Below are 24,692 nucleotides of genomic sequence, written 5' to 3' on the forward strand. Positions count from 1 at the left end.
ACACTCCAGGTTCTGATAACTGTTCGCTGAGTGCATTTGCTTGCTTTGCGGCCCAGAAAATTAATTTGTTCCAGCCAGCCCCCCATATATTTCACAAAACTGGACTTAGTGCCGACTCTAAGCCAATGTGATAGTAGATACTGAGACTACAAATATGATTCATGCACTTTCATGCCTTCAGGAAATTAAGCCTCCACCAAAATAGAGTTTGCTATTGTATCTCCAAGCAACAACGGGGATTAAAACTCACCAACACAATGTTGAGTGAGAAACGCTAGACACAAAGGAATACATTCGGTGTGATTCTGTTTACACAAGTTCAAAAGCTGGCAGAACTCATCTGTGGAATTTGAAGTAGGGACAGTGCTTACCAACTGGGAGGGGCAGGAGGGAGCTCAGGGGGTTATTTAGGGTTTCTTTTCCTAATCCGGGCTTGATCGCTTTTTGAAAATCCACCATGCAGTGCAGTAAATGATTCGGGCAGTTTTATATATGCATGTTATACTTTAATAAGAAGTTCACTTTGAAAGAAAATAACACTTTTACAAAGCACATGGCTTGTGTAAGTGGATTTCTGTTACCGTTACCGTTCAACACATTCTCGGCACTTTCCCAATCTTGTTCCAATCAAGTGCCACTTCCTGCAGAAAGTCTCCAATGCGTCCCAAACCTGAATGAACGGTTCCCTCCTCGGAAATGCATAACACGTTGTTTGTGCACCTCCCTCACTTTAAGCATTGCGTGAAAATGTGAAACAATCTTTAACTCAGACCACCCATCCCAGGACTTGGGGTATATCAGACACTCAAAACTCCTTAGGCAAGTAAGTACTAAACATTCTATCTCCTGCTCCACGTGGCCCCTTCCTGGGCTTCTGGCGAGTCTTCAGTCCGTGCCTTAACTCAGCATCACATGTCCTACATAATCTGTGGGAGCCTGCTCTAAGTGTGATGTCAACGAACTGAAACGCTTTCTGCTAATGGCTGAGACACATTGAAAAGAAAATAGCGTTGTTCTATTGCTCTAATGATACATATTGTAGAAACAGTTCAAACAAAGAAAAATAAAAGTTACTACTAATTTATCATGCACACTGTCTTACAACTTGATCTTTACTCTCACGACACCATAAGCATCTCTTCATGTCCACACAAGTAGCTCCAACTAAAGTTCGTCACATTCTATCACATATAGAACCTACTTCGCTTAGCCAACTCCCCATCTATGGCCATTGGTGCTAAAAGTATAAAGTTACAAAACAATGTTTAGGGGACACGTTATCACATGTATGTTTCTACAACAGCAAACTCCACATTTCATGGATTCATTGTTTTTACCTTTAAACACCTAGGAAATCAAAATGCTCCTTACAGTTGACGGCATGTGAAAATTACCATCAGCCCGCTGGCTGCTGGGACTTGGCTCACACTGCCGGCTCCACCCTGCCACACCCCAGCCCGAAAACCCCTCAAAGACTCTCTCAGGAAGAGATACAGTGCTGCATATCATCGGAAACCACTTTGATACCTTCTTTAGGATTAAGAAACTGCCAGCACTGAATCTCATAGAAAAGGAGTCAGTGGCTCGGCAGGGGGTGGGGTGGGGAACTCCCCAAGGAATAGCAGAGTGCTCTGTTATGAAATGCTGCATCCTCCAAGCCTCCGATGGCACGGACGACAACACCGCGAGGAAACACACGGGTGCTGATGTTCTAGGTTGCAAAGTGGTCCCCCAGCACTGCACTCATTGTGAAAAAGTTTTCGAAAATAACCAGCTCAGCCATTTATTTTGCTTATGTTTTCTTCTAATGCATGCACAGCAGTGATTTATGGTTAAAATCTCTATGGAAGTAAGTACAAACATATCTTGCAGAATTATAAAACTAAGCTCCAAAGAAGACAGCTTTATATCATAGTTGACTCGATGGCTTTTGTTTGCTTCTTCATAACACATGAAATAATGTTGGGCCTTAACACTGATGGGCTCTCAAGTTCCGTGGAAGGGGCGTCCGTGCCCCAAGTTCTATCTGATACCAGGCACTGTGCTCCTTTCCAATTTTGCAGACACGTGACATACTGATCTAGCTTGTACAGCTTTGACTACGGATGAAGATGGGCTTCTCCTCCCCCATTTTCTTGAACAGTCCCCTTTGTAAATTGCCTGTTTTCGTATTTTTTGTGCATTTTCTCTTGAGATGTTTACTATTTTTCACTGTTTTTATTTGGCCGTAGTACGTATAAATTTAAAATATTAAGGCTTTCTGATATATCTCAAGCCAACATTTTTTTTCAGTTGGTGCATTGTTTTAACTCTGTTGCTGGTTGCAACTCAGAGGCCCATGCAGGTAGGAAGAGCTGCCAGCCCATTTGAGGTTTGATTCAATTTTCCCTGTTTCTTTCAGATACCTTTTTCATAGACAGGAGAAAAATCATAGACATGCAAATGTCACACAGCTAGAAATAACTCCAATTAGCATCAGCCTATACTTAAAAGTATGAGACCGGAAACCTGCAGCTGGCTTCCTGTCTTTGATCACATTTGCCCTCAAAGAATGACATTCTAGGTCTTTCCAGACCAGCATTTGCTTTGGTGACTCCACAGCTGCTTGGTGGTTAACAAATTGATCAGCAGAGGCAACAGAAAGCTGGTCTGATGGGAAAGAGCTTCTGACGGCCACTTGTTGGAACCCAGAGGCCCCAGCCTTGTCACTGCCCAGGGCTCTGAGGGCTACAGCAAACCGGTCATCCCTGTACCGCTCCAGCATGGAACTACAGTGGGCCTGTGTGCTCCCAGGCACCATGGGTCCTGACCTTGGCTTTGCCTCTCACTTGCAGAAATAATGTGACCTGTCTGGGTCTCCGTTTGCTCATCATTAGGCCAGGACCATTTGCAGTCCTGTATCTCCAGGGCCTTTTCCAATGCCCATGTTCCAGTTCCGTGATACACACCTAACTCAACCCTCCTCATTTACTGTCTGATATAAAAGTCACAACAATAAATTCAAGTATGTCTTTCTCCAAAGGCGCTCTTCTTAAACATTTCACTACACAGTAGTCCTTCCTTAATCCGAGGGGGATACCTTCTAAGACCCCCAGTGGATGCCTGAAACCGTGGATAGTACTAAACCCCTCTGTATACTATAACTTTTTCCTATACACACATACCTGTGATGAAGTTAAATTTATAAGCTAGGTACAGTAAAAGATTAACCACCATCCCTAATAATAAAATAGAACAGATGTAATACACCATAATAGAAGTTATGTGAATGTGGTCTCACTCAAAAATATCTTAATTTACTGTACTCACATTCTCACTTAAAGGAAGCCCTTAGTGGCTTCTCTTTGGCATGACCAGACTGCAAGCATCATCGCTCTCGTGCTTTAGGGCCATTAGTTGAACATGAGCACCGTGATACTATGAGTCTGGCTGCTAACTGAGCCAGCCAGCTACTGAGTGACTAAGGGGCGGGAGCGCACGCAGTGTGGAGATGCGGGACAGAGGGATGGCTCATGTCCTAAGCGGGACGGAGTGGGACGGTGTGAGCTTTCCTTATGCCACTCAGAAAGCACACCATTTAAAATGTATGAATAGTTTATTTCTGGAGCTTTCCTTTTAATATTTTCAGACCGTAGCTGACTGCAGGTCATGGCAACCGCAGGAAGCAAAATTGTGGATGAGGGGGTGCTGCTATTCTCTCCTAAATTAACAGAGGGCACTTTGGTCTGTGTTTTCCTTCCTCACTCCACAAGGATGGTGCTGAGTTGAAAGTCAAAGTTAGAAACCTCCAAAAATTTTATTAGACTTCTAGCCTACTCACCTCAGCCAACACAGGTTGGCCCTAAGAGCATGTTGAATTACTTTTCCAGTTGCTTTTAACAATCACAAGGATGGAGTTCTTCGGCACTTCCATAAAAAATATATTCTGTAATTACCTAACTCAGATGTGATTTTTTTTTTTTCTGAAATGTAGTCTTTTGGGGATTCCTCCCCATCCTCCTGTCCCCATATCTCATTATTTTTGCTCCTCCCTACATAATTAGACTGAAAATTAATCCTAAGATTTATTTTTCATGGTTTTAATATATAATTTTATATAATGATCACAGCTCTCATTATTGCTGGTAAAAAGATGAAAGAAATATTACTTTCCAAAAAGTTGGCCCCAGAACTACTTTAAACACGGAAAACACCTTTAACTGGGACAGGAGGGGAAAGAACTCAAGAGCAGAGCACCATTGGCTTCCAAAGCTTTGGGGGAGAGGCGGACACTGCTTTGCAACAAAGCAGGAGAGAAATGCATTGTTTCAGAGCAGGCAGTTGCAGAAGAAGGAAGAGAGAGGGGGAGAGAGGAACTGAAACCTCATTAGGTTGGGTCAATGTGGTGTGAGAGCCAACAGCAAAGGTCTCATGATAACCAAGAACGTCGAAGCTCCCTGGGAAGCTCACATATAGGAGGGTTTCACCTTTTATAGGACATAGAAAGAAGATACAATTGAATATAATGTAGAACACGAGGGACTAGGAATCCCCAACTGATAGTTTGGATTTCACGTCTTTACCCAAATCCTATCTGCATAACTCTATTGTGTGTTAATTACATTCTAGTCTTTACATATTTATGAACATATCTGAGTTCTTTCCAAATCTCTCCTAAGGAAAGCAGTAATTTCCATTAAAAAAATTAAATATATAATTCTCTTTCGGAAGAACAGGGTGAGAGATTTTCATCGCCTTTTGGAGATGAAATTCTGGAATGGATTCTGGAATTTTGTGCACTAATGAGAAGGAGTAATGTTTTCTTCTATCATGTCCAAAATGACAATCACGAATACTGGATATCTGCTATTAAATTAGTAACGGCACCAGGGATGTTCACAGCTTCACACTGCACACTGACCCAATGCAGTGCAAAGTCGACACAGGGGTGCGAGTCTGCCGCCCCCTTTCCCCTTGCTGACACTTGGCAGCCCTGGTGATGTCTGACCTGGAAGTCACGAGCATGCTTGCCGCAGAAACAGGTGTTTTTGTGATACGCTTTCAAGAGTGTCCACAGAAGGTGTATAAGCAAAACCACAGTTCAGTCTTTTCAAACCGTTTCTCTACTGACACTGTAGCAACGCTATCAGCAATTAGAAAAAAGATCAATTCAGATGTCACTGCTCAGTTCAGCCATCTAAGTAGAGCAGACAAAAGACACAGAGCCTGAGAACCAGGAAGGAAAAATGACAGAGCAAACATCAGGTGACTGCCCCCCCCCCCAGCCTTCCGTTCCCAAAGGCCTGTCACCACAAACCCTCGGCCACCTAGTCCCCTTCCACCATCCCCGACACACCCGGGAGCAGTAGGAGGCCTGCTGTTCTCACGTTGAGAGGCAGATAATGTCCCATGCACCCCGTAGTTGGGAAATTCCCTCGGAAGTGGTCGTGTTCACAAACAAAGCTAGCCCTGATCAGAGACCCTGAAGGCTCTGCGGGCCTTCGACACTGTGACTGTGTGACAGCGGCCCCTGCCCCGGCTTCCCAGCTGACAATTCGACAGAAAGGGCCTTCTAACTTCTGAATTTTCATTGCCGTGGCTGAAAACGTGTCCCTCCTTCAATGGCACGAACTGGATTCCATTTACGAAACAGGGTCTTTAAGCAAAATAAGTCACTGAACAGTAAAAGTAAAAACAGAAACTGGACAACGAGAGCGTGGTTCTGGTGTCACTCCAGCGCTTCCTCACCAGGAGTTACTGCAACGCAGCCTGGGAGACCAGGGTGGTTGTGGCTTCCAGTCCACAAGCTCTTCCTCCTGGTCCCCCCATCCTCTGCGACACACTCACTCCCTTCCTTTTCTCCAAGATGCTTGGAAAATCAAAGGACTGACTGCAGGATCAGCACCTGGCCAAGCTCCGTGGTCTGGACAGTCAAGCACAGCGCCTTTACTCCCCACCGCGCAGCCCCCACCAGCTGGACCCACGCTGTTCTGGGGGATCTGGATCCTGTTTGCCGAGTCGCAGGAGATACAACTGCTGGGGACCCCACTGCTGTGTGGACACACGGCCCGCTGCCTCCGATAATGGCAATCGAGGCAGCGTGTCAGCAACACTCCAGCTTGGGCTCGGGGAAGTCTGGCCTCCAAGCTGTGAAGACTGCTTCACTCAGACGCCCTTGAGTGGGAGCTTCCTTTACCAACCCTTTCGTCAGCGGGGACTCCGCTGCCCCCTAAATCCTGGGCGGTGGGGAGATTCACAGGATCGTAATGCTGGGCATGGTGGGCACTTTTTTTAGAGTAGAATAAAAAACCGTGGTGAATCACTGGGATGTCACCTGAGACCTTAGCTTGTAAACCACTGTGGCCTCTCACACACCTTCCTGGGCGTGTAACAAATCTTTTGCAAAACAATAGCTACCCTTCGTATGTGCAGTGAATTGTAGTATTTTCTCTTCTGTTTCACTTGTAAGAGTGTTCTACATTTATTTTTTGAATTTAGGTTACAAAACACTAATATAATAGGTTAACGAGATAGGTAGAAATGAAATTAAATTTATCTATTTACAGGAAGGCTTAGGAATGCCAGTAAGGAAGTTTTAGATGTCAAGTCTGTCCCCTCAGGCACTAGGATGATTCCGTTTACACAAAATTACAAACACAAAGGCCTCAGACACCCATTTAGTTTTTGCTAAAAGACACACGTAAGTAAGACTACAGGGGAGAAAGGAGTGTTTTACCTCGATTTTAGTAAGCCCATAAAATTGAACAAGGTTATACTTCAGGAAGGAAATACTTAAGGGAGAAAGTGTGTTCTATCAGGAATTGTAAGGAGAAGCAAGAGGTCATGAGGTTTGGGCATAAGAGGAAACCGGTGAAGGCCAAGTTCTCTTGGGTTGTGCACCTTGCCTACCTGGCTCAGCCTGAGCCCGGTGGAGGGTGTTCGGTGGCTGCTGCTCCCAGCACAAAGAGGACAGTGAGTCCTGCCATTCAGAACAGAGGTCACCAGTAAAGATCCGAAACAGTGCCTGTGCATCCGTACTTCATGGGTGCCAAGCATAACCACAAGAGCCATCTTCCCACCTGCTGCAACCTCACCATGGCGGGGCAGAATGCCCCGTGCAGACACCTCTGTCTGCTCTCATTCTGAATCACCACCCACGCAGCTAATGGCAGTTGGAGCTGCGTGGCGACGTGGCAGCTGAAGAGCTGTGGAATGTTTATATTCTTTAAGGGGGAAAGAGTTAATTATAAAAAGATCGCAAGGTTCCAATGATTCCATGTTACTTTTAGGTCTCTATGCATTAGGGATGGTATATTCAAGCTTGGGCAAAATATTGCTTACCTCTCTCTGAAGCCTTCAACAAATGACGCTCTGTCTAGTAACGACAGTAATAATTTGATGATTCCGTTCAATGTCCCAAAGCCAAACCGGTTGCAGACATAAGAGGAACCCACACTGTCAACCTCTTCTTACAAATGGAAAGGAATGCTGCTGAAATGCCGGCATTTGCCATGGCATAAACAGTGACCACTCAAACACAGCACCATCGTGGGGTTCTCTCTCTCTCTCTCTCTCTCTCTCACACACACACACACACAAACACACACACACCACACACGTGTGCACACACAGCTACCTCCATACATCAACTGCAGTCTGCAGACATTATTTATCTCCATCACGGTTTGGCACCCTAATATTAACACGGCTAGGCTTTTCCCTCATTTTATAACCCCAACCCTGTATGCCTATTGTTTCGAGGGTTAAGTTAAATTTAGAGAGTTTTCTGAATTCTGCACAACCCAACCATTAACAAATTTCTTTCTGGAGACTTAAATGCCAGGACTGGCAATGGTAGCACCAAATTCATACCCACAGACAAACAAGACTAGGACCCTGGTAACAGTTTTGTAAAGGAAAGGATTTCTCCACTTTGGCCTATGTGTCTAATATTAATATTTGCTCTTGTGAGAATTTAGAGAAAGCTCAAAGTAAGAGCTAACACGTTAACTGAATGGGACTTCTGATATCATCTAGTTCAAGGACATCATTACCCATCAAATCCAACACCCTCAGTCTCTTGACCCCTTAGCGGCATCTGGCATTGTTTTGTGCTTCTTTACTGAAATTCCTCATTCATTGGTTTTCATAATTGTAGTCGTTTTGGCTTTCCTCTAACCAAAAAGTTGTTTTCTACTCCCAATCTCTAAAAGGCACCCCCCACCCCACCTCAGGTGTCTATTCTCATCTACGCCTCTCCCAGCATCGGCCCGTCCATTCTCACAGGTTCAACGATCCGGACTGCGTTAGCGGCTGTGCCTCAGCAATCTCCAGTGCCGCATGCCCGACACGGGACCCACACTCGCCTTCCAAACCTCTTCTTCTCCTCCTAGTCTATTTTTGTATCTCGTTCATCACTCACCCACACAGCCATGTCATTTTTAGTCCACCCTTATATTCAGCCACCAGTTTTTTAGAAATTATTTCTGAACTCTCTAGACTACTATCAGCCTTACGATTAACATTCTCTAAAGCCAATGCCTCCGATGCACACACTGCTAGCACAATTATTTTAGAAAACAGCTCTGACAATGTTTGCGGAAAAACTTTTAATGATCTCCTATCACCGACAGAAAAAGGCACAATTTCCTCAGCACCCTTCCCATCTCAAACTGTCTCACAGTCTCACCTCACCATACGACCCATGGACTTGGCGCTTTGGCCCACTCGACGACCGTCCCTCAACAATCAAATAAATGGTTTCCTCTGCTTAACATGCTCTCATCCTCTACATTCTGCACAGCGCTGCTTATTTTACAATGTTACCACCTCTCTATAGCCTTCCTCCCATCCTGAGGCCATTCACTCATTCCTGGGGGTTCTGGCCATTCGATGCCCACACTGAAAATATCACCCGTCCGCTATGCCCTTCCTGTCTTCTGGACGGTAACTCGCTTTGAAAAAAGTAGTATTTCACTCTTTGTGTAGCTTGGGTTTAACACACCTGCGTGTGTGTAAGAGCTGAATTCACAACCGCTAAGAAAGAATGTGAACACGGTGACAAACACGTTTGAATCAAGAGCGAGAAGATGTGACCTCAAGTCCTGTTTTGACTGGGACTCAAACTCTGCGAGCTTCAACTCCGCCTGGAGGCCGGGATACTAGTATCTTTCCCATGTATGACGTGCTGTTACAAGAAAAAATGAAATCAAGTCGAGAAAAGCACTAGGTCAAACAGAGACATATATGCAGTATAATCCAAGAATATAATTTTTTAATGTCTATCTAGTCTTTCACCTAAAATATATCAAAGGTTAAAAGATGCTACAACCAATGTCCAAACAGAAGATGAATATAAATGTAATAAAAGTAGATATTTTCTCTACCTTAGTAGTCACTCTTCCTGACATCAAAGGTGACATCAATTTAATGTGATCTGTACAGCGTGATGGCATTCAGTGTTAGTTAGCACGTAGAGCAACTATATTACAGAGAAAAGAACATGGGCTTTTGATCGAAACAGATGTGAATCCTAGCACCATGTGTTACTTTGCTTTCTCATTAGCAAGTGCTTTTATAGTACTTATTAATAAATGCTTTATATATATTAACCCATTTCATTCTCAGAAGAACTCCATGAAACAGAGCCTGTTGTTGTGGTGGTTGTTATTATTATTATTATTATTATTATTATTATTATTATTATTCCATCTCACATACAAGCACAGGGGAGCAGGGAGGCTGCTATGAGGCCGAGGCGAGGCCTGGGTGCAGCCCGGCTCCGACTCCCCAGCGACGCAGCCCATCCCAGCACTGACGGGGCCAGTCAGCGCAATGCCTGACTCACAGAGACTTCCTGACCCATGCTAGTTTCCTTCTGAGCATAATGGCGCTCAGGTGACAAGGACATATGCCAGTGGGCATGAGGTCTGCCACATTGTCTGAAAATAATCCCGGGCCGTGTGGACTCCACGAAAGGGGCATTTTATCTGTATCATGCATTACCACCCTTTCCATATGAGTGGGCTTTCCCAGAAAACCACAAAAGATCAAACCATTTTAACATCCATTCCAAAGCCACACACACACACATTTTCCTTTCGTCGAATCATTAAAACGCCCTTACACTGGGCTGACGCAAAGGTAGACAGCCGCCCGCCAGTGCCATTCATTCAGGCCTGTTGCTGCCCTTTGACAAACTCCAGCATGGCGATTCCATTTTCCACTGCGGCCAGCGTGGCTCACATTGTGTTCGCTTGTCCAGTGCTCCCTCCCCTCGGCTAATCCAGGAAGCACTGTGCTCTCAGCAAGGTGCTGCACTTCCCTCGTTAGCCTATCATTCCGGGGGGAATGGCGTGAAACATTCCCCAAACAGACCCCCATCTCTGCCGTGCTCCTGGCTCGCACCTGTTCAGACCTGGAGAGTGCATTTGGTTACAGCTACTGGGGTAGGTCAGGCTTCTTCATAGTTCTTCCACTGGGCTCGTTCTTACACAGCCTAGTTGGTACTAGCATGCTTTTAATTGTTGTCTTTACACACTTAATAAAGGATCATGGAGCATAAGAACCCGAGAAAGACTCTAGATTCATCCAGGGTGGTGGTTGTCAACTCTGGCTGGCATTAGCGTCATCTCAAGTGTCCTCTCCCAAAACCAGGCCAGTGACATCAGCATCTCTGGGCATCTGGAATGTTTAAACTCCTTGACTGTAATGAGAAGCAAGGGTGGAGAGTCACAGATCTAAGGCAAGATGCCCCCCATGGAGACTCCTCCCTGTTGTCACCTTAAAGAACATGAGACCCAGAGGGGGAAGTGACTTGCCAACTGTAAAGCCCATTTGTGGTAGAACCACAACTGAAAACTAGGTTTCCTAACTCCCTTTTCAGTTTGCATTTAACATCCACAAGCAAATGGGTGCGAGGGAAAGGCAGGGTCTCGCCCGTTGTAATTCTGATGAGTCTATCACTGAGGCTTCCTTTGGGTTCTCCGCCTTCTGTGTCTTGCCCCAAGTGCCAGCCTAGTTTATCCTGAGCAAAGGGATGCAGGAAAGTTGTGCTGGGAGTGCAGAGCACCATCAGCAGGACCCCATGCTGCCAGCTGTCCTTTCTCCTTCCAAGGAGGGCCATCCTAATGAGTGACATGGAGCTGAAGACCTCACTTAATCGGCTGTACAAAAACCCTGCCTGCTCTCCAGCTGTATGTACATGAATAGTCTTTGACTAACTAGGGCCATAGTCAGGAACTTGACTTAAGAACATAATTGCACGTGGGTATGCACCCATTTTTAGGTACCCACGGTTGTAGGTACAGCCTCACTGTTATGTGCAGGAGAAGCAGAAACACCAGAGAGATTATCATGGAAACATCAAGGAAATTTCAAAAGATAACCTTAAATTTTAAAAAGTTACTAAAACATATATGTAACATATTCCCAGCTTGGTAAAAGTAAACATGTATCCACATAAAAAATACCATAGTTGAGTTATTGATGGTTATTAATTTCCTCTTTCTTTTTAAGTATTTCTATATTTTCAAAATTTTCTAGGAGGCATACTTCCATTTAAAAGATACACAAATATAGATGTATCTATTTATCTATCTCTATGCTGCAGGACAATAAACACGAGCACAGAATTGTATTTGGTTATAACTTGATACTTTGTATCTTTCTGCTTGTTACTTTGTATGTCTTTTTCCTCTAGACCATGAACATGACCCAGGAACTCACTTCAAGCCACATTCTACAAGATGACTAAACATTTTAATGGGAGACTCAAAATCTCCCTGTCAAAAGCTAAGAATTTTTTGTGTCATAGAGTATTTTTTCATGAAATTAGAGACTAACACATTAATAGAGACCATATTTCCAGTCTCCAGATTTAACAGATCTATTTAACATTATTTACTGAGCACATTCCACGCACCAGGGACTTTTCTAGACTTTGGGAAATTTACTGTGAACAACAACAAGAAAATGTCTAAAACTTTGGCTCCTAGTGGAGCTTACATTCTGGTGGGAGGAGACATGATAAACATGTTAAATATGAAGCAGGGAGAGGGGCAGGGTGTGCTGGGGGTGGGATGTGGGGAAGGATGCTGCTGTTTTCTACAGAGTAGCCAGGGGGTGCCTTAGTGATGAGGCCACCTCAGAGAAGGGACTGGAGAGAGGCAGAGACAACCAGTCCTGTGGGTGTCTGGGAGGAAGAACATCCCAAGCTTCTGGTGAATAAAGGAGAAATGCCTTTTCTCTTCCATTGTTCTTGGGATCATTTGAATTACATTCCTGATGTGGGTGGAGTCAGTTCATGGCTACAGCATGGCCAGACAGCATCTTTTGTAGAAAATGATGGCCTCGGAAAAGGCAGGAGTAAGGGGAAGAGGGCATTCGTGCGTGCATAATGACAACACCTCTGGGACACCTCCAATCGTTGCCTTCTCCATAGTGCTTATTAAGTGACCTCTGTGTATAAAAGACCCATCTGTGATGGAGAGATACCAGGCTGAATTGGTCAAGAAACAAAACATTTCCTACATTGTCTCTAACATATGTACTCATATCTTTGCCTGGAAAGGACATGAGGAAGCCACACGCTTAATACAAAAATATATCTAATTTTAAAAAATCCCTATTGTGAAATATACATTCATAAATTTGATATGAAAAAGCCTAACAATCCAAGATATAAGCTTCAATTTCATGATGAGTGATACCTCTTTCTACCAGAAAAGATTTTCTAAGTACCACCATATTATAGAATAGAGAAGATATTAAAAAAAAATAATACTCATAGGAATAAAGTTATAACCAATGCTTTTGAAGCAGTAAAAATTTAATTTTCCTCTCTTATATAGAAAAAAAGAACTAGATCTAACACTAATCATTAATATTTTGACCTCGATCTATAAAGCACACTTAGCCTATCCTGCGTGGAACTGCCGGTGACTAATCCATGAAAGCTTAAAATAAGAAAAAAAACCTATTATACCTACAGACAAAGTTTCCATTTCATAGAACCACCATAATTGCAGGTGTAGTAGAAGAACAATCACACAGCACACGGTTGCCTTATTTCCCTGGGTTTTATGTTACCAATAAAACCCTCAAGAACTGTGATACCCTGAATAGAATTTGAATTTCATTTTAATTCAAATTTAGCGTCTCTCCATTGGCATTATCATGCCCACAGAATTCCAGCATCACTTCAGTCAGTAACATGTGAAGACCCTCCTTAGAATGTAAACCAGATGTAGTCCCTGTTCTGGGGATACACTGAAGATTTTCAGGGGCTAGCAAAATACCAGATTCTTCATATACTAAGTTTCATGCCCAGACATGAACAATAATGGTTAAGCGTCTTCTTTTCAGAAGTTGAGACTGGCTTCCAAACAGGTTAACACTGCACCAGAAGCACAACCACCCTCCTGACAACTAGAAGGACGACTTGTCGAGTCGCGGGCTCTCTCTAACTCTCTCCAGACTCCATGGTCATCTGGTTCCTTCCATTCTGAGAAGTCAGGGAATCCTTAGGAATCGAGGCATCAAGAGGGGTGAGGATGAAATTCTTACGACAGATTAGAAGGCAGAAGATAGGATTCCTTTCAAATCCCCCAGATACGTATTTCTATGACCCGCAATGAGTAAACACGGCCCGCGGTTTCTTGAAGTGCCCAGGCCATACTGTCACACGGCCAAAAATGTCGTTTGACACTGATGCTGAATCACGGCTTTTGATCACAGAGTCTGAAATCCCTGGCTGCTGGCTGTCTGCCTGCCAGGGAACAGACAGGTAAAGGGATGCAGCTTAGTGCCAAATAAATAAATAAAAACAAAGCAGGCACTGAGGCTGCTTCATTCCGGGAGACTCAGACCAAATACAAATGATAGCTTTCTGTATGCATCTTAAGAGATAAGTGAAGTAGAAGCTGAGGCTCCTAAGAAGTGTTTTGTAACTATCTAAATGGCAGACAATTACGGGCTCTCGGGCTCGGGGAAGCCCTTCAGACATGGCCCAGTAGAACCCGGTGCGTGAACCCTGCATTCAGCAAACACACGACGCAAGAGTAAGCTTCCCCTCCAGAGGAAACCTCTTCCGACTGTAAACAGTGCAGGCTTATGAATGTTCCCCCTGTGCTAGACCACGTCTGCTTTCTGCACGCTCTGCTCGCTGACCCCACGTGGGCTTGGCCTACTGACAGGCACGCTGAAGGTGGGACGGTCAGCCAGCGCCCACTCCAGCTGCCCGCTGCACATGGATACAGGCCCTGTCATCAGAGTTTCCTATGGGCTGCCGGAAATTAGAATTTTAGTAAAAATATCCTAGTTTTGAAGAAGGAATAAATTGTGAAGTCTAAACAGTTCTTAGGCAGCAACTAACCAAACCGCTCACATTCTTAAGTGGGAAGACCGAGACCTGGAATAGAAAAGGTGACCTACCCAAGGTTAGTCAGAGGTGGGTCCCCTGTCTCCCATCACAGGGATGCTGCCTGCAAGTCGGGGCACTTGGCCCGGAGGCACGTTCAAGGGTTCTGCCACGGGAATTGGCTGAGCTTTCTCCGAGTCCACTACTGACTTACCACTGTGCACTTCTGGTTCTGAGAACCTCCTTTCAGGCGGAGAGGGTGAATGCAGAGCAGCGGCGACAGGGTGCAGATGGAGGAGACAGCCTCTGGGGGCTGCAAGTCCAGCTCCACCACTTACTACCTGCTCCGCCAAGTCACCTCCCCTGTCTGGGCCTCCACGACCTTGTCCGTGAAACAGGGATAAGAATGGGACCCACCTCACCATAGCCGTGCGGGTGAAGTGCAGGGAACACACCTGACACAGAGTAACACTACACGAGCAATGGCATCACTAGCCAAGGAGAGGGCTACGCTGTACTGAAAAACAGAGTTAATGCAAACATATTACTTAAAGGAAAATGTAGAACCAAATGGCAAATATTCTAGAAAAATGAGTCCTGCAAAAAAATTAATTGTAGCAGCTCTAGTACATTCATAGAAGTTAGGCAAAGGCAGATTTTAGCAAGTAATGGCCCTGCATGCAGCATGAACCTGGGAGTTAAACTGTTAGCACCCACCTACGCAGGAAAGAGTCTCAGTAAATACCCCATTTTCTCCTCAAACCTTGGAGAAAGTCCTAGAATCTACGGAACACACTCCATCCTGGGTGCTTCTTCGCCGAGGGCTAAGCTTATTCTCTAGATAGTTGCTGTGACCATCTCCTCCCTGCTCAGGCCCCAGTCTCTCCAAAGCTCTTCCTAGAAGGCTCCATTTTCGTTCCCCCTTTCCTTTTAACTATGTACAAGCAATGAACAAAAAGAAGAAAAACAGAAAATACACCATTTCTTCAGCATCACAACTCACTCAAAACCACATCCACACACTTTTAGATCTACCATGTTTACTATATAGGTTCTTGCCATGATGAGACTTCCATTTCAGCCAAGAGAAAGCATAGACGCAAAAGGCAAATCCTGAAATGCTCACCACCCACCAGGAGGGGCTGGAACACCCTGTCTCAAACCACAGGGACCAGAGAGACTGGCACAGCTGCTCCGGCCTCCACAGCGCGGAGGGTGAATAGAGAGCTCTTTCCCGAGGCTGCCGGGGGGCCTCGGTGAGGCCTGTGGTTGGTCCCGTGTTCCAGTGTGCGGCTCCTGTGTGTCACCAGGTGTGATGCTCCTTAGGGTTAATATTTGCTGACCACTACATCCCAGCTACAGATGGAAACACTGTACTAACTTATTTAATTCACAAAACAACCAACTGAGGTAGGTATTGTTATTCCCCCTTTTCGCCGATGAGGAAAGTGAAGCCCGGAGAGGTGGAGTAACTTGGTCTAAGACCCACAGTGAGAAAGTAGCAGAGCCAGGGCACAAACTCAAGCAGTTGGCTCTAGAGGCCACACCCCTTAATTTGGGTCTCACAGCCTTTACCTGCACCTGCAAGTTCACGTGCAGGGCTCTCACTAGGGGGTGACTCTATTCCTCTATAGCGTTGTACTCCGCTCTCCTGCCCCTTTCATAGGGCAAACGGGCCAGCAGCTCCCGAAAGCACCGAACACACAGTTCCTCACATCCTTGTACAGGGGCATATAAGATCTCTGGTCCACGGGCTTTTTTTTTTTAATTGAAAGAGGTGGATCTCTTTCCTCTATTCATCTCTTTCTCTTCCCCAGGACAAAAAAGTGTATGAGCTGAAAGAACAAATGAATGAGTAACAAAGGGAATGTGAAAAAGCAGAGGAAGAATTAAGATTAAGCTAAAAAGTAACTGTAGTCATCTGGGAATTGCAAATTAAAATCACAATGGAGACACCACTTCACAACCGTCGGCATGGTCAAAACCGGAAGAGTGAATAATGAGCATTGATGAGGATGCAGGGAAATTGTAATCCTCATTCAATTCACTGCTGGTGGCCATGTGAAATGATACAGTTGCTTTGGAAAACCATCTGGCAGTTCCTGAAAAGGTGAAACAGTGTAGTTGCCCCATGACCCAGAAATTTCACTCCTAGGTTGTACCCAAGGGAAACATCCACACAAAATTTGTACATGGATGTTCCTAGAAGCATTCTTATTAATAACCAAAAACTGAAAAGGACCTAAATGCCCATTAATTGATGAATAACTAAAAGGTGATGTGTACATACAAAGGAAAATTATTTGGCAAAGAGGAATGCAGTGCTGGGCATTGATAACCTTGAAAATAGTGGAAGAAGGAAGTCTCCAAAAACATATCGTGGTACTCCACTTGTATGAAACGTCCAGAATAGGCAAACTATGTATAGAGACAGGAAGCGATTTGTGATTGACTGGGGCTAGGGGATGGGTGAGGAACGCCGAGTAACTGCTCCTGGGCACAGGGTCTCCCTCTGGAGCTGGCAGTGAGGGCCGTACAACTCCGCCAGTACTGTAAAAACCATTAAACTGTGTGCTTTAAATGAGGGAATTGTATGGTCCGTGAACTGGATGCCAATAAAGCTGTCATATTTTAAGTAAGATTTATAAACTGGTTACAAAGTAAAAATACTAGTCTACCCCAGGAGAACCTGTGTCTTTGTGAATGAGAAACCATAATTGCAGAGGTGGCAGAAACCCAAATCATTTGAGCAGGAAAGAGAAAAAAATCAGGAAGAAAGTCTATATGTATGAAAAGGTGAAGGGGAAATGATATCCATTTAACGGAATTCCGAGATAGTGGATGCTCTGGGGTCCCATCAGCCACCTAAACGCACAGGGATTACGTGGCAGACTGCAGAACTCTAAATTCAGACCTTTTCCTCACCCAAAAGCTATCGGTTCCAAAAATAAAATAGAGGAGAAGTGAGATGTTTTTCTAATGCAAAGGATGATGTTAACTTTTTAGAGACTGAATTTAAAAGTTCATAAATGTAAGGATTCTCTTGTATACTGCATCCCATGTTCACGAAATAAGAATATTTGATTCGTATCTAAAATGTGTTCGCTAAAACGAATTCAGAAACCCAACTCGAATTTCACTGGAAGAAGGAAAGCCTTCTGGAGCTAAGTGTACGTCACTCACAGCCAGACCAGTGCGGGCCCTGTTTGCGATTCAGGCAGAAGAATTTAAGAGTGAAGTGAAGGGGTTGCCAAGCTACTGGGGTCATGTACCTACGTATGAGACTCTGGCAGAAATCAGCGCAATCTCTGAGTGACGTGAATACCGTCTCTCAATGTGGCGATGTGTCAAATGGTGCTGTGGAAGTTTCATAGCTATCAGCAGACCCGCCATTAACACCTGTTCTTGGAATAGAATAGTTAGATGGTAGAGAATCTCCTTTACATTTTTCAGTCTTTAACGTTCAGACTATTACTAAGTCCTTCACTCCCACTAGGTCTTCATCGAGCACCATTGGTGCAGAAAATCAGCTTACTGCGTTCTTTAAAGACAGGCAAGCCACAAATGATCCGATGTGTCGGCAGTTCCGGAGAACGTTTTTAGACAGGAACAAATGATGCCTCTTAGTTTGTGTTGGAAGAAGCCAAGTTGAAGATTTCATGCATAAGCACAGAGAAACATTCCTACAAAGAATGCTACAAAGTCAGCCAACAATCATCTGGGTGTTTAAAGGGGAAAAAACCACAAACTCCTTCACACCACTCTGCCAGTTGAAGTTAAGATATTACATATGTTTACTTAAAGATACTTTACCTGAGTTGAAGTGCTCTTCCCAAGTCCTCCAAACCCTCGATATCATAGTGTAAGTGGTGCTCCTAAGTCTCAAGGTCAGAATACAATCTTTTCATCTACAAATTGTTGAGCTCAAGAGAGTATACCACACATTCTCAAATGCACCATTGTAAGTTTTCTAAGTTTACTGCCATTAATTACCACACTGCATTTTTCCGGCCTATGCGTTAGAAGCAAGGAACTGTCCTGCCCCACCTGTTCGTGTTCAGGTTGACAATGTCCTCTTCTGAAACAGCTGGCCATGATTACCAAAGGCAAACGCATTGTGTGTTTCACTAACAGCTGGTATGAGCTCTTGGAATGAAAACTTGTCCGCAAAGAATGCACCCCCTCCCCACCAATGTAGCCGAAGCTTGGTATTCCATTGCCAAAACTTTATTAAAATCTGGCTTTTAATCAAGGAAAGTAATGTGGTTGCTTAGGCGACTCCACTCAGAAGATGCACCTGTCGTTTCTATTCCCATTTTCTCCCTCTGGGAGTCACAGCCTCAACCCCGGAACCCCTCTGTGGAAGGGGGGCGCCCTTGCAAGGCACGCAGAGAGAAGCAAGTCGCAGCCCTGGACTCCAGGCGTCCTGCTAAGTCTAGCAGCCCACGCTGACAAGCCTGGAGAGAGAGGACTTCTTGCGCGTCCCAGCACGGAAGCCCTGCTCTGCGGGTCTTGGGGTAAACCGCCCGTAGGAACCTATTCCTAGTCCTGGCACCACCCTGTGATCACTGAGAACAGCTTAGTTTCTCCAGCCTGGAATTCCCTTACTCTCACAGAGCCTATTTTTCCTCCCGATCAAGCAAAGGACAATGTAGTCCCGCAGAAGCAGACATAACTTCACGGCCACCACCGCGCTCTTCTCGGCTTGGTGAGGATTGTTATTATCGACCATGGTGCCCGCCGGCCAGCTTCTCCGGAGGCCAGCTTGGCAGAGCCAGGACTTTCGATATTATTTATGATGTGCGTCAAACCAGCGGGAGGGGGTGGCGGGGCGGAGGATTCGATCTCCCCTGAAGAACTGAAACCTGACTTAAGAAACAAGTTCTCGCAGCTGAGCTGCTAGCACCAGTAACCCTACCCACCTCCTGATACACGAACGCCCGCACCAGGGGCACACACCCGACGCACACAGCGAGGCCAGAGCTCAGTTATCGGATCTACCTGTTCCAAACAGGTGCGGAGCGAGTCACTCACTGAGAAAGAGATCTGGGTTCTGCCCCCACAGCGCACCTTTCAGGTCCTCCTGGGAGAAGTTGGGCCACCTCGGCGAACCCCAGCCCGAGAGGCACTAGTCTAAGCGAAACACACTCACTATTCCCCCAATACAGTCAGTCCTTTCTTCTTTGTAAACCCCGCAAAGTGACGTACAGCGAAACTTAGTAGGTCCAGGGAAGAGAGACGCGTCTTTCGCGAAGCACATACTTCCCAGAAAGGAGCTAGGAGGCAGGCGCCGGATCCTTCTCAGCGCCTCCATCCCCTCGGGCCCCCCTCCCCCGCGTCCGCCGGGGCGCTCACCTGCGTGGGACATGGTGATGGTCTCGTTGGTGTTGGAGCCCACGTTGAAGATGGCCACGGCGGAGGCGTTCTGCAGGAACGCGTTCCGGATCTTATCCCTGTACGTGCAGTTGCCCTTGGGGATGAGCGCTATCCAGTTCTTGCCGTGGGCCGGGGAGGCGAACTTGGTGTTGGGGTCGCAGGCCAGGCGGTCGTGCGCCGAGCTGGCCATGACCACCTCCCCGCGGGCGTCCTGCTTGGGCGAGTGCTCCCCGTAGCGCCCGCACTCGGTCTTCTCCGTGTGCAGCTCCGTGCCGCCGCCCGCCGCCCCCGGGGCAGGCGCGGGCTCGGCGTAGGTGATGTTCACGAAGGCGGTGTACCATTCCTCCTTCTCGGCCACGGTGAAGTCCAGGCAGAGCAGATGCACGAAACAAAAGGAAAGCAGCCATGTTGAGAGAGCCAGACTGCGGCACGCTTGGATGAGAGACATTGCCATCTTTATCCGCCGGCGCCCCCTCCCCGCCCCCCGCGCCCTCCTCCCCCGCCCCGGCCCAGCCCGGGCCGGCCTCCTCTCCTCCGGCTGCCCCCGCTCACTCCCGGGCCCGGGGGGCCGCGGCCGGGACGCGCAGCCGCCGCGGGGGCCGGATTCCGAGCGGGCGGGTGGCGCCGGCCCCTTCCCCTTTCAGCCGAAGCGCGGCGGTCGCATGTCGCTTCCCGGGCGCCGGAGGGGGGCAGGAGAAGGGGGCGCTCGGGGCGTGCGGAGGAGTCCAGCTGCCGAGCGTCCTGCTCCTTCGCCCGGCTTCTCCCTCTCTCATAGGGGTGGCAGCGGGCCCGGGAGCGAGCGGGGTGGCGGCCCGGCGCCCTTCAGCCCCGGCGGGGGCCGACGCGGCTGCTGGGGGCGCGGGGTGCTGCCGGAGTGTCCCGGCCGCCGCTCCTGCCGCGCGCCGGTTCCCTGGCGCCGCGGCCGCTTCGCCCCTGGCTTCTCCGGTGGCCGCGCCGGACGCACTTGCCGAGGGCGAGGTCGGCTCCGGGGAAGTGGGTGCGAGCGGCCCGAGAGGAGTACGTGGTCTCTGTGTGTGTCTGTATATGGTTGTGCGTGCGCGTGTGTTTGTCTGTGTGTGTAATGTGTGCGTGCAAGGAGGAGCTTAGTGTGATGTCAAAGATTCGGGGCTTCGCTGGCCACGCTCCCGGGCTCTCTCTTTATGGACAGCAGCGACCCCTGCTGGGTCTCGAGTTCAACCCCACCTGCGATTTGGATTAGGTGGAGGCAAAAGGGGAAGCAACCCCTTGACCTATTGCGCACAGGAACAACTTCCTGCACCGTAAATACAGGGAAACGTGTGTGCTCGTGTGAACAACCTTCCCGTCCGCAGGCGCGACTGCAGTGAGCTCCCTAATCACCCATCCAAAGGCCACAGGGGAAGGCCAGTTGGTAGAGAGGTCCTTCCTACGCCACGCGTGGAATATCAGTGACCATCAAATTTAAACGGGCATCAGCATCACCTAGAGGTTGTTAAAACTCAGGCTGATAGGTCCTGCCCGAGAATTTCCAATTTAGCACATCTAGGGTAGGGCTCCGGAACAGTGTATGCCTTTCTAACAAGTTCCCCGGGTGGTGCTGAGTGCTCCTGCTCGGGGACCAGGCTATCCAGGTGAGTTCAGGAATGGGCTTCTCTCCTCCCACCTGGAAGCAAACATGTGACATTTGTTTTCTCTAAGAATGAGTATCCCCTTCCCCCTAACGGGGTGTCCAGCCCACAGCCCGCAGGGCACATGTGGCTCAGGATGGCTATGAGTGCGGCCCAACACAAAATCATAAATTTACTTAAAATCTTTTTTTCTTTTTTGCTTATCAGTTTTCATTAGTGTTTGTGTATTGGATGTGTGGCCCAAGACAACTCTTCTTCCTCCAGTGTGGCCCAGAGACGCCCAAGGGTCGGACACCCCTGCAAGGAGCCGGGTGTGGTAGTTCTTCACCGTGTTTGTTCTGGTTGTCAGGCCGGGGGCAGAGGACTCCTGGTGTCAGTCAGCAGGGGAGGTTTGTTTGGGTTGTTATTGTTTACGGTTGTGCAGACAGATCGCAACCACTCAGCAGAGAGTGCATCCCCTCCAGGGTAGGGTCTTAAGACTGTGACACAGCACAGTTCCTTCCAATTAAATGTTTGCCTGGTTATTACCCATTCACGCCAACAGTCTCCTTGGCTGCAGGTGTGTGCCGTAGAAAGTCTCTAAAGCAATTTGCATGATGGTTCTCATTCGCTCACATTATCCTTCCCACCTGGCACATTTTTCAGACAAGCCGGGACCCAATCCATGATGAGCACAAAAGTGCACCTTTCCCCCAGGACCTTAGTAGTTTATAGGTTTCTGTTAATGACAGCTCACCTGCACGACTTCTCTTTTTCAAGCAGCAATGCAAACACGGGTGCCTATGCCCCAATTAGAAGCAGGCACAGGAAGAACTACTAAGAAGAATTTGTCTCTATGGTATTTCATGTGCAGGATTTGTGTATTTTCATTTTAGAAAATAAGCTTCCAGGCCACCAAGACAGTGCTTCTTACAGTACCCAACACCACAAAGGCAAAAGTGGAGACCGCCGGGTTCCTGAACCACCAGAGACCTGAGGCATGAGCCCATTGGCTACCCTGACTGTCCCCCGGCCAGCGAGGTTCTGTACTGATACCTTAGCAAACCAAAGTGGTTCCCCAAAATGTCTCTGGGTCTTAGCATTTCTTCTCCAGCCACAGTACACTTGGGGAACCTGCGTCATTAAGAATGACAACTACTCCTTACCTTTGCTTTCCCCTGGAAGTTAGAGGCTGAGGAGGTGGCAGCACCAAGAAGGCAGCATCTGGCTGGGAGATGGGTGAAGTGCAGGGACTATTGAACAGATAAGGAAAACATTGACTATAATAGGAGCTGGGTTTCTTCGTGCTGAAGAAGGAATTTACAAATATGGAAAGAAAGAAAGTTATGAAGTACCCTGCGGTGTTGGATTGGACTAAAAATGAGTGCAAAAGCATCATAAATAGAGGCATATATATCTACATATATACACACACATACACCATAGCTATGTTCCTCAGAGGCCGGAAGCAATGGACACATCAAGTGGTCAGAGGATATTGGTTTCTAAATGCCATCCTCTATTTTGAGGAATCAAGGCTGATTCCAGGGCTTGTGCCGGGGAAAGTGCAGAGTGAGCTTGGAGCCTCTCATGGGGAATTGCTCAGAGCATGACACAATCACGCCAACCAGACACAGGAGCCGGCTGGTTGGAGCTCCCACTGACCAAACCTGGGACAAAATAAGTAAGTATCGTAACTGGTTATAAACCCCTGGATAAAATGGAATCCACGCTAACATAAGGAGATAAATAAATAATGCTAGAATACATAAATAAACGGGGAAGAAAGGATAGCTCTTCCTTGTGGAAGAATGCCGATCAAGACCGATGGAAATAGAAAGTCACCATTTGGCAGTGTAGGCTGATTCAGGTAGGGGTCCTCAGTGGGTGCTGAGGCTGGTGGGTGTTTGAGGTGAAGCAGGACGTTAGCCTAGTCTTTAAGCATCTTCTGAAAAGCGCTTATTGACGACAAGGGAGGAGATGGTTAACTTGTTGAAGAGCACCCTGGAGGACACCAAACAGCCCAAGTGATCAAGGTGAGCGTCACTAGTAGTGACACTGGTCACATCACATGCCTCCTGTTGCGATGTGCAGAGAAGAGTGCAGCATCTCTTCCGTCGCGTTCCTGCGGAGGATGCCTGGCCTGGCTCTCGCCATGGGAAAACTTTCGATGGTCTCAGAATGAAAGACATCCCACAAAATGAAAAGTCTATGTCCTTTAAAACTCTTAAGCTTATGAGAGACAGAGAAAGGTAAAAGAACTAATTGATCCAAATTGAAGGAGCCTTAGGAGACATGACAACAAAATGCAACAAATGATGCTGGATTGGCTGCTGGATCAGACAGGAAAAATAAAGAGTTGGCAAAATTGAATGAGGTCCGTGAGTTTGGCGGTAGGGCCTTACCAGTGCTGAATACCTGATCCGGATGTTGATATTGCAGCTCTGTATAAGAATGCCCTTGTGTGGGGCAATGTGCCCTAAAGTATTCCGTAGTGATGATGCATTGTGTCTGCGCCTTGCTCTTGAGGTTCAGAAAAATAATTATGATAACTTCTAAGGTCTTGGTTGCTACCAGCCGCTATTTCAGAGAAGCTGAAATCCAAGTCCTGATAAAATAAAAATTCAGAAGTCCACTATTTTGGCTGTGGGGTGGGGGACATTAGTCTGTTTCCAGCTTCCTGCTAATGATTCTCTTCCAGCACAACTGCTCCTTTGCTCCAGGTGCTTCACTTGAACTGCCGAGCTGAGTGCACAAGAGGGAGTAAAACAGACAAGCGTCTTCCCTTCTTGGAGTTTTTACATTCTGAGATGGGAGACACAGAAACATTTTAAATTTTAGATTATGTCAGACAGTGCTATGAAGAAAAAGGCATCAGAATGAGGGAGCGTGACCTATTTTATAGAAGGGGCTCTTCCATTGGGTTCAGCTCTTCTGATGGGGGACTTTGGAACAGAATCTTGAAAGGGGGAGGAGACCCATGTGCATATTTGGGGGACCACTTGTACCGGGAAGAGAGAACCGTAAATGCGCGGGCCTGAGACAAGAGTGTGTGTGAGGCGCTTGAAGAACAGCAAAGAAACCATCGAGGATGGAGCTAGAGGAAGCGTAAAGGAGACGGGACCAGAGAGACAGGGGGCAGATCCTGTGGGGCCTTGGAGTCCAGGGTAAGAGCACTTTGGCTTTCATTCTGAGTCAGAGGCAAAACCTTTAGAGAGTTTTAAGGAGACAAGTGACATCGTCTGACATGTTTTGAAAGTTTATTCTGGTGGTATTTGAGGAAGTGTGGAAGCAAGGACAACAATCAGGGGTTATAACCATAATTTGGGACAACGGTGGATAGTGTTGCATCCACTGATAGTGTTGCAGGCAAGTGGCAATGAACGTGGTGA

General features: G+C 46.8%; 1 protein-coding gene across 1 annotated transcript in view; it reads right to left on the reverse strand.

Annotated features, from left to right (window-relative positions):
• Positions 1-20,799, reverse strand: part of RNF150 (ring finger protein 150) — a 168,399-nt gene extending 147,600 nt beyond the window's left edge. The window contains exon 1 of the mRNA XM_024569207.4: positions 19,694-20,799. Coding sequence (XP_024424975.1) covers positions 19,694-20,168 — 475 coding nt within the window. The 5' untranslated portion in view covers positions 20,169-20,799. The remainder of the gene's footprint in view (positions 1-19,693) is intronic.
• Positions 20,800-24,692: the final 3,893 nt, after the last annotated feature.

The sequence above is a fragment of the Desmodus rotundus genome, chromosome 9 (genome assembly GCF_022682495.2).
Source record: "Desmodus rotundus isolate HL8 chromosome 9, HLdesRot8A.1, whole genome shotgun sequence".
Classification (NCBI taxonomy): domain Eukaryota; kingdom Metazoa; phylum Chordata; class Mammalia; order Chiroptera; family Phyllostomidae; genus Desmodus; species Desmodus rotundus.